Source organism: Musa acuminata, chromosome BXJ3-9 (assembly GCF_036884655.1).
Source record: "Musa acuminata AAA Group cultivar baxijiao chromosome BXJ3-9, Cavendish_Baxijiao_AAA, whole genome shotgun sequence".
Taxonomy (NCBI): domain Eukaryota; kingdom Viridiplantae; phylum Streptophyta; class Magnoliopsida; order Zingiberales; family Musaceae; genus Musa; species Musa acuminata.
Window position 1 is genome coordinate 47,346,198 of NC_088357.1, and position 10,959 is coordinate 47,357,156.

Here is a 10,959-nt window from a genome sequence, read left to right on the forward strand (position 1 = left end):
TTATCTTTCTTGATAAAGGTAAAAAAGATACAATCATTTGACCTGATCTGTATATTATTATTTACTAATGTATTTTGTGTGTAAAATTTTATCGAATGAGATTTTAAATTTTTATTAAATAAATTTTATTCATCATCACATAATCAATATTTTAAGTATAAAATTTATCATATGCCATTTTAGGTTTTATATACTATAAAATTCAATTACTATATAATATATATATATATATATAATATTGAGTACAAGACTTGTAGATATTATGATTAGAAGATACGAAATAATAACTATAAATAATATGAAAAAAAATAAATATTAAAATTTTAACTTAATAAATAATTTAATTTTTTATATAGCTCAATGATAATAAGAGATTCATGCAACTGACTCCAAATAATTCAGATTACTATCTTATTATTGTCTTAGTGTCGCTGTTGATGAACCAACGTATAATTAATTTCATGCCACTCATCTCTTTATGTGGCCATCTAACACTAGAATCATACACCCAAACAAAACACTTTTATCTGGCCACTCATCTCTTTCGTGTCACTCGTCTCGTCTCTTTGTATACGGCCGAATTAGCTCTGAATCATTGCAGCAAAGAAAGAGAGTTAGCGTTCGTGAGAGAGAAAGAAAGGGTAGTGACTTGTAGTTGATTTCATGCCACTAGTCTCTTTGGATAACCAATCTAACTAGCACTATATCATACACGCAAAGAAAGACACATACACACACACAGAGAGAGAGAGAGAGAGAGAGAGAGAGAGAGAGATATGGCAGAGAGGAGACTCCTCTCCCTCTTTGGGACAGAGAGAGCAAAGGGAAGGACTGCCTACAAGCTGTTTGCCAGCTCCATGCTTGTGAGCATTTGCCTGGTCTTGTTCTACAGAGCAACTAACATCCCCGGAAGAGGGGAACAAGGGAGGTGGGCATGGATGGGGATGCTTGCAGCAGAGCTCTGGTTCACTTTCTACTGGATCATCACTCAGTCCGTGCGTTGGAATCCCATTTATCGCCACACCTTCAAGGAGAGACTCTCTGAGATGTAAGTCACATCCACTCTCTCTCACTTGGCTCTCTTTCTACCTTGTTTCTTCTATACAGTTCTTCATAAGAAGTGAATATTGAATTGATAGATGATACACATGATAGGATTATCACGTAAAATAAGGTAAAATATTTTATCTTTTATTCATTTTTTTTATAATTATAATACTCTATATGTTTCATAACTCCAAAGATACATTACATAAAATATATCAATCATTTTTTCGATGAAATTAACCTTTTTATCATTCTTTAACAAATTTAAATCCATGATCAAGACCATGAAACATATCATTCTTGGACCACAACTCGATCTCTCTTACTCAACTGCACATGTTAGAAAGTAGCTATTAGAATCTCGGAAGATAGTGTTGGGTCCAGCCCAATTAAGAGAGAAAGGATAAAATTGGAAGCGTGCAGCGTGCAGATAGAAGAGGAGAGAGAAATAGAGAGAGAAAGATTAGGTTTCTGAGTTTTCTGCTTGACGATCGGTGGCCAAACGTTGTCAGTTTCGGCCCAAATTTTATGTAGAGAATCCTTGCAGTAAACTCTACAATCCTAACGGTGTTGATCTACAGTTTACCCTCTCTAAGGTACTTTCCTGTGATATCTATTTTGTAAGACTCAAATTCTCTTTTGAGGAGATCCATCCTAAGTGATGAAGATATGCTATCCTTGAGCCAAGATATATGATCTTGATGTTATTCTGATCCTCTAGTTATTCTAGAGAAGACCTACTGTAAACCTGTTATCAGTATTATTGATAGTGGAAGGAGGAGGTGGACTACGGTCCCGTGGTTTTTCCCACATTGAGTTTTCCACGTTAAAAGATTTGGTCTCACTATATGATTGATTTATTGCTCTATTGTTTATGTTGTGCTGATTGATATTAACATTTTGATATCAAGTTGGTATTTTGATGAGGAACCTATTTTGATACACAAAGAGGGAAAAGAATTATTCCGCATTAACAGGTTTCTTCCCAACAAGTGGTATCAGAGAATCAGGTTGTTTGGTGCTAGTTTTCTTGTGTGATTAAAATGGAGTCAGATGGTATGATTAAATTGAACTCATCAAATTATTCCACTTGGAGGCGTCTGATGGAAGATTTGCTCTATTGCAAAGATTTATATAAGCCTATCAAGGTTAAAGATAAACCTTCTACTATGGACGATGAAGAATGGGAAGTTCAACATAGAAAAGCTATTGCCTATATTAGAAGATGGATGGATATAAACTTGCATGAGCATATTTCAGATGAAATCAGAGCTGATGTTGTTTGGCAAAGGTTAGAAAATCTCTTTGCGAAAAAGACAATGGGAAATAGAATTTCTCTCCTCAGAAGGCTTGTAAATTTGAAGTATAAAGATGGTGGTAACATTGTTGAGCACATAAGCCTATTTCAGAGTCTTGCAAACAAGTTGGTTGCTATGAAAATGAATATAGATGATGAGATGCAGGGATTATTACTTCTCAGCTCTTTACTAGAAAGTTGGGAAACGTATGTGGTGACTATTTGTAACTCCACGCCAGAGGGGACTCTAACCATAGATATGGTTAAAGATAGTTTGCTAAATGAAGATGCCAGAAGGAAAGAACAGGGTGAATCTTCTTCTGGGGCATTTGTTACTGAAAAACAAGAAAGACGTGGAAGAAGTCATAGCAGAAATCCATATGGTTATAGAGGAAGATCCAAGTCTAGAAGAGATATCAAATGTTTTCACTGTAATAGGCCAAGTCACATGAAGAAAAAGTGTAGGTTTTGGAAGCGAGAACAGAATGAAATGAAGAAAAATGAGAAAGAGATCAATACAGTTGCTGCTGAAGGTAATATCACTATTGTCTGTGATGAAGGTTGTGTTAGCCTTGTAGCTCAGGACAGTAATTGGGTAATTGACTCTGGTGCTTCATTTCATGTTACTTCTCATGGTGATTTCTTTAGATCTTACAATGCTCGTGATTTTGGTAATGTCAGAATGGGAAACAATGGTACATCTAAGATTGTGGGTATTGGAGATATTTGCTTGGAGACCAGTATTGGGAGCAAATTAATACTCAAAGATGTAAGGCATGTTCCAAATATTCGTCTTAACTTGATATCTACAGGAAGACTTGATGATGAGGGCTTTGCACATTATTTTGGTGAAAGTAAATGGAAACTCACTAAAGGTTCTCTAATTGTGGTAAAAGGAAAGAAGATTAACTCTTTTTATGTCATGGAAGCTAAGCTACACAAAGGAGAGATTAATGCAATTCGAAAAGGTGAAAGTATAGATCTTTGGCATAAGAGGCTTGGACATATCAGCGAGAAGGGACTTCAAACTCTTGCTAGAAAGCAGTTCTTACCAGAGTTGCAAGGTACATCTCTTAAATCTTGTGATCATTGCTTAGCTGGAAAAACACATAGAGTTGCATTTCAGACATATCCATTATCTAGAAGATCTGATGTTATTGATTTAGTTCATACTGATGTTTGTACTGTGCAAACTAGAACTCTTGGAGGTGCTCTTTATTTTGTTACTTTTATTGATGACCATTCTAGAAAAGTGTGGGCTTTTGCTTTGAAATCCAAAGCCCAGGTACTTGATGCTTTCAAGGAGTTTCATGTCAATGTTAAAAGAGAAACTGGTAGAAAGCTAAAGTGTGTTCGATCAGATAATGGTGGCGAGTACAGGGGTCCTTTTGAGAATTATTGCAGGTTCCATGGTATCAGGCTTGAGAAAACAGTTCCTAAAGCTCCTCAGTAGAACGGTGTGGCAGAAAGGATGAACAGAACCATTGAAGAAAGGATTAGGTGTATGCTTTCCCACGCCAAGTTACCAAAGTCATTTTGGGGGGAGGCTATGAGAACTACAGTTGACCTGATAAATCTTTCTCCATCAGTTCCTCTGCAAGGTGATGTTCCAGAGAGAGTATGGAGAGGAAAAGATATATCTTATAATCATTTGAGAGTCTTTGGGTGTAAAGCATTTGTTCATATTCCCAAAGATGAGAGGTCCAAGCTTGATAATAAGGCAAAAGCATGTATCTTCTTGGGATATGGTCATGAAGAGTTTGGGTACCGATTATGGGATCTAGTGAACAAGAAGATTATTAGAAGCAGAGATGTTGTGTTTCTTGAAGACCAATTGTTTGATGATGGTGATAATGTTCAGAAGCCAGAAACCTCTGTTTATATTCCTTGGAGTTTGGGTCCAGTTCCTTCACCTGTAGTTCATGATGATCATGGGGGAGATGAATAAGAAGATCATGGTGGGAATGTAAGTGATGATACACCTACAGTTGATGATGCTGAACCAACTGAACAAGCACCTCCACCACCAGTTGAGATTCCATTGAGAAGATCCACTAGAGAGCGACAACCCTATACCAGATATCCTCCACATGAGTATGTTATGCTTACTGACGGGGGAGAGCCAGAAACTTACCAAGAAGCTATTCTACATGAGAATAAGAATGAGTGGGTTAAAGCCATGCAAGAAGAGATAAGATCCCTACTTGAGAACCATACCTATGACTTGATAAAGTTGCCTAAAGAGAAGAAAGCTCTCAAGAATAAGTGGGTTTACAAATTGAAGACTGAAAGCAATAGCTCATAACAGAGATACAAGGCACGACTAGTTGTGAAAGGATTCAGTCAGAAGAAAGGTATTGACTTTGAAGAAATATTTTCTCCGGTTGTGAAAATGTCCTCTATCAGAGTTGTTCTTGGTTTGGCTGCCCGCTTGAATTTAGAAGTTGAGCAACTTGATGTAAAAACAGTATTTCTTCATGGTGATTTAGAAGAAGAAATTTACATGGAGCAACCAGAAGGTTTTAAAGTCAAGGGAAAAGAAAATCTGGTATGTAAGCTTAAGAAAAACTTATATGGACTCAAACAGGCACCTAGACAGTGGTACAAGAAGTTTGATTCCTTTATAATGAGCCAAGGGTATGATAGAACCACATCTGATCATTGTGTGTTTATGAAGAAATTTTCAGATGATGATTTTATTATTTTACTACTATATGTTGATGATATGCTGATTGTTGGCCATGATGTTGGAAAAATTGGAAAGCTTAAAAGAGAGCTAAGTAAGTCTTTTGCCATGAAAGACTTAGGATCGGTGAAACAAATACTTGGCATGAAGATTCTTCGTGATAGGAAGAAAATGAAGATTTGGCTATCTCAGGAGACCTACATTGAAAAGGTTCTTGAAAGATTCAATATGAGTAAAGCCAAAGCAGTTTGTTCTCCACTTGCAGGTCATTTCAAACTGAGTTCGAAACAATGTCCTACAAATGAGAAAGAAAAAGAAGAAATGTCCAGAGTGCCTTTCTCATCTGCAGTAGGCAGTTTGATGTATGCTATGGTTTGTACTAGGCCAGATATAGCTCATGCAGTTGGAGTTGTTAGCTGATTTCTCTCAAATCCTGGAAAGGAACATTGGGCAGCAGTGAAATGGATATTAAGATATCTAAGAGGTACTTCCAGGTTGTGTTTATGTTTTGGCAGTGATGAACCTATGTTAGAAGGTTACACAGATGCAGACATGGCAGGTGATACTGATTCCAGGAAGTCCACTTCAGGATTCTTGATGACATTTGCAGGAGGAGCAGTCTCTTGGCAGTCTAAGTTACAGAAGTGTGTTGCTCTATCAACTACAGAAGCAGAATATATAGCAGTTACTGAAGCCTGTAAGGAAACTTTATGGATGAAAAAGTTTCTACAGGAATTGGGCTTGAAACAGGAAGTATATACTGTTTACTGTGACAGTCAGAGCGCCATTCACCTCTCCAAGAATTCAACATATCATTCTAGATCCAAGCATATTGATGTGAGATATCATTTGATTTGTGATGTGCTTGAGATGAAAGAATTACAGTTGGAAAAGGTGCATACCAATGATAATGGTTCAGATATGCTGACAAAGTCTTTGCCTAAGGAGAAGCTTGAAGCATGTAGGCGAAGAGCGGGCTTGGTACAGCCCACCATATGAGCTAGAGGGGGAGAATTATTGGGTCCAGCCCATATGTAGGCTTTGACAATTGGGCCTATTGAGCCCAAATCAGTAATTAAGAGAGAAAGGGCAAAATTGAGAGCACGTGCAGTCCCAATCTTTCTCTCTCTATTTCTCTCTCCTCTTCTATATGCAGCATGCTTGCGGCGTGCAGATAGAAGAGGAGAGAGAAATAGAGAGAGAAAGATTAGGTTTCTGAATTTTTTGCTTGACGATCGGTGGCCAAACGTTGTCAGTTTCGACCCAAATTTTATGTGGAGAATCCTTACAGCAAACTCTACAATCCTAACGGTGTTGATCTACAGTTTACCCTCTCTAAGGTACTTTCCTGCGATATCTACTCTGTGAGACCCAGAATACTCTTTCGAGGAGATCCATCCTAAATGATCAAGATATACTATCCTCGAGCCAAGATCTATGATCTTGATGTTATTCTGATCCTCTAGTTATTCTAGAGAAGACATACTGTAAACCTGTTATCAGTATTATTGATAGTGGAAGGAGGAGGTGGACTACGGTCCCGTGGTTTTTCCCACATTAGGTTTTCCACGTTAAAAGATTTGGTCTCACTGTGTGATTGATTTATTGTTCTATTATTTATGTTATGCTGATTGATATTAACATTTTGATATCAAGTTGGTATTTTGATGAGGAACCTTTTTGATACACAAAGAGGGAAAAGAATTATTCCGCATTAACATGTTTCTTCCCTGATAGATAATGAACTCTATTCAGATGCTTCCATATCTTGATTGTGAAATCAGATTCTATTCTTGATTAAGGATCACTGTTTTCCTGGTTGACCAAACCAAAAAAAAACATATTTACTTATTATTATGCTGAAAAGAATATTACCATAACCTTGTTGGTTTTGTTACACCAACGAGAATAAAATATGTCCTTCTAAAGTAGGTGAGTGATGCATCGAATGGTTGTTGAGAGAGAGTAGTTGCCGAGACAATTATATAAGCTGCAAGTGATCTCCTTGTAGAGATTGACCTTGTCTTCGAGGTTCGATCTACTTATAGAGATATGATCTGATAGCTGGCATAAAACTTTGGAGGAGTCCCCACACATCAATCATCTTTGTCAACTGAGATGAGACTGCAGGTGACCCTGCCATTTCCGGTTCCAGAAATCCTACACGACCAAACAACGACACAATGCAATATTTGGAGTGTTCTTTTCCTCCTTCGTTTATGGTCTTTCGTCTTTATCTGACGGAATCCTCCACTGTTGATTTGAGCAGATGAACGAAAATATTAAACTAATATTTGATTGATTATTTATTGGTAAAGATATTTAAATATCTTATTATTGATTTGAAAGAGAAGAAAATCATATAATTTACATTGTTCACTGATCTACTTGATATATGTTTCTTTAATTATCATATGATGAATGACGTTAGAATAAATGAAACTAGATTTTTCACTTTCATAATTATAAAGATTTTAATATAAATTTTTTAAAATTAAAGACTGATATACTTATAAGGTCTAGGGTAACTTATAATTAACCTATCATTTGGATAATAAATGCTTATCTCACATTTCACAACAAATAATTCGGAAAGGCATTACCGGTCAATTTCTTCTCCATATGTATATTTTATACTGTGTTAGTAAAAATTTATATTTAATTAAATTTTAAAAATATTTTAACTATTATTTATAGTTTTTAATTTTTAATCATTAATAATAATAATTTAATATCATTTTAAAATTATATTTTATTATTTATTGAAACTATATTTAAGAATAAATATTTTTTATTTTTTAAGAACCTGATTCATTTCATCCTAACGTTATCCAATACAGCATAGGATCACTTTTATGGATAGAGCCCATAGCTTATATGGATTGGGCTTCAAGGGGCCCATGTATGTGATGATAATAACAATAACCGTCAAAAATGTTGTTGCCACTAAATGCAGAGATGACTCCGAGCTGCCGGGGCTGGACATCTTCGTGTGCACCGCCGACCCCGTGGCGGAGCCGCCTGCGCTGGTGATCTCCACCGTGCTGTCGGTCATGGCGTACGACTACCCGCCGGAGAAGCTGAGCGTGTACCTCTCCGATGACGCCGGATCGGAGCTGACGTTCTACGCTCTCTGGGAGGCAGCACAGTTCGCGAGGCATTGGCTCCCCTTCTGCAGGCGGCACAAGGTCGAGCCACGGTCACCGGCAGCCTACTTCTCATCCCGTTCCCACCCTTGCGATACCTGCAACGACACTGAGCGGTCCTACATGAAGGTAGCAATTGTCTATGTGAAGGAACGGTCGACGACATGATAGTTAATGATTGACACAAATTCTTGCAGAACCTATACAAAGAAATGGAAAGCCGCATAGATGCCGTTGTCATGCTTGGGAAGGTACATGAAGATCTCAGAGCACGGAAAGGCTTTTCAGAATGGAAATCTGGGATGACATCCAGGAATCATCAGCCTATTGTTCAGGTACAGGTGTCGTCAGCAGCACGATCAAGATGAGTCTACTGCCATCTTGTCATTGTTATTCTTTGGTTTCCCTCGTAGATCTTGACAGATAGCAGTGACAAAAGTACGGTCGACGATGATGGCACTGTGTTACCAACATTGGTGTACATGGCACGCGAGAAGAGACCGCAGCACCATCACAACTTCAAAGCTGGCGCCATGAACGCTTTGGTAACCTAACCTTGATTGCTTTACTTTCTTGCACTGCAACCTGCTCAGGTAAAGACTCGAGCAATTACTGTACATTCCCTAACGTGTAGATAAGGGTGTCTTCAGTGATAAGCAACAGCCCGGTCATCCTCAACGTGGACTGCGACATGTACTCCAACAACGTGGAGTCCATCAGAGACGCACTGTGCTTCTTCCTGGATGAAGAGAAGGGTCATGACATTGGCTTTGTGCAGTTCCCTCAGAACTTTGAGAACAACACCAAGAATGATCTATATGGCAATGCCTTTAAGGTGATCAATGCGGTAAGAGCGACATGCAGATCGAGTGTTTGAAACGCTACGTACTCTTCATAGCATCAAATAGATGTCGGGCAAGAGCTAAATTGTGTGCAATGTCGATGGGCTACAAGGTGGAGCTTGCCGGCTTGGATAGCTGGGGAGGACCTTTGTACATCGGCACTGGATGCTTCCACAGAAGAGAAGTCCTCTGTGGGAGAAAGTACAGCAAGGACTACAAGGAAGACTGGAAAAGAGAAACTAAGAGGAAGAAGGAAGATACTGCCTTCATCTTGGAAGAGCGAGCCAAGTCTCTTGCCACTTGCACCTATGAGCACAACACTCCTTGGGGCAATGAGGTCTCTCTCTCTCTCTCTCTCTCTCTCTCTCTCTCTCTCTATATATATATATATATATATATATATATATATATATATATATAATGATTTCAGATGAATAAGCTGCAACTCTGGGATGACAGATGGGATTGCAGTATGGATGTCCGGTCGAGGATGTGATCACAGGATTAGCAATTCAATGCAGAGGTTGGAGATCCGTCTACTTCAATCCTCCAAGGAAAGGTTTCTTGGGTGTTGCTCCGTCGACACTGGCAGAGACACTGGTGCAGCACAAGAGATGGAGTGAAGGGAACTTCCAAATCTTCCTCTCCAAGTACTGTTCTTTCCTACAAGGCCATGGGAAGCTAAAGCTAGGACTGCAGATGGCCTACTGCATCTATGGCTTGTGGGCACCAAATTCCATCCCAACTCTCTACTACGTTACGATCCCTTCCCTGTCCCTCCTCAAAGGCATCTCCTTATTCCCAAAGGTAGGCCACATTGGATTCTCCATCAATTCCACCTTTGCATGCCCCAGTACTAACTTAAGCTGATTTCTTTACGCCGAAATTAGGTCTCCAGTCCATGGATCATCCCCTTTGCCTACGTCGCCATAGCCAAGAATGCGTATGGCTTGGTTGAATCCCTGGCATGTGGTGATACCTTAATTGGGTGGTGGAACATACAAAGGATGTGGTTGCTGAAGAGGATCACCTCGTATCTCTACGGCACGGTTGATGCCATCCTCAAGGTGATGGGGTTCTCCAAGACAGGGTTCACGATCACGGCGAAGATGGCGGACGCGGACGCCTCCAAGAGGTACGAGCAGGAGATTATGGAGTTCGGCTCGTCATCGTCATCGCCGATGTTCGTCGTGATCGCCACGTCGGCGTTGCTCAACCTTCTCTGTTTGGTGGTTGGGTTGCAGAGGCTGGTCGCAGATTGGGATTTTGGAGACCAGTTCTTGATCCAACTTCTTCTTTGTGGAGTGGTAGTGGCTCTGAATCTTCCCATCTACGAGGCACTCTTCTTGAGGAAGGACAAGGGAAGGATGGCTCCTGCTGTCACATACATCTCTCTTGGATTCACTGCTGTGGCTTATCTACTTCCTATAGTGTAGTCTTCTAAGACCTTTACGCTGCACGATAGTATCTAAACATGTCAAAGACTCTCAATGTCATTACTGCAGTTTCATGGGCCTCTCTTTCTGCTCATATCTCCTGGTGGTAAACGTCAGTACTGCGGTTCGTAGACTAGTCTGAAGCTTTGGCTTTAGATTCTGTCATTGTTGTTTTCTTCCTTATATTGATAATACCACAATATAAGATCTCAGGAACTTTACTGGATTGGCATTTCAATCGTAGTAGATAAATTAGTCACTGAGATCAAACTTGGATCTCATGGACCAAGTCCCAACTAAGGCACACCTCAAGACGCTCAACTATAAGTGAGCCATACACGACTAGAAGATCCCTGGCTGGTCATATAAAACACAAAGAGGAATATATGAATACTGATGTTGCTACGGTGGCTTCTCACTCACCGGCTGGCACATGAAAAGTGCGAGCAGGAGGAGGAGTCTATCATCAAGCTTGACCTTTTTTGACATGTTGACGCATCTTCCT

The 10,959-nt window shown here is 39.3% G+C and overlaps 1 protein-coding gene across 1 annotated transcript; it reads left to right on the plus strand.

Moving 5' to 3' along the window:
• The first annotated feature begins 513 nt into the window (after positions 1 to 513).
• On the plus strand, positions 514 to 10,680 carry LOC135649888 (cellulose synthase-like protein E6). The gene is made up of 8 exons (XM_065168824.1): positions 514 to 1,048; positions 7,987 to 8,305; positions 8,374 to 8,511; positions 8,590 to 8,721; positions 8,811 to 9,023; positions 9,131 to 9,355; positions 9,478 to 9,825; positions 9,909 to 10,680. Exons 1-8 carry the CDS (start codon positions 777 to 779, stop codon positions 10,452 to 10,454), a joined length of 2,193 nt encoding a protein of 730 aa, XP_065024896.1. The 5' UTR covers positions 514 to 776; the 3' UTR covers positions 10,455 to 10,680.
• Positions 10,681 to 10,959: the final 279 nt, after the last annotated feature.

What these genes read in the sequence shown, in the direction of transcription:
- LOC135649888 (XM_065168824.1), top strand. Translation starts at nt 777, where the DNA reads ATGGCAGAGAGGAGACTCCTCTCCCTCTTTGGGACAGAGAGAGCAAAG. An exon ending in AAGGAGAGACTCTCTGAGAT is followed by an intron (nt 1,049 to 7,986) that starts GTAAGTCACATC and finishes CACTAAATGCAG; the next exon opens with AGATGACTCCGAGCTGCCGG. An exon ending in ATCATCAGCCTATTGTTCAG is followed by an intron (nt 8,512 to 8,589) that starts GTACAGGTGTCG and finishes TTTCCCTCGTAG; the next exon opens with ATCTTGACAGATAGCAGTGA.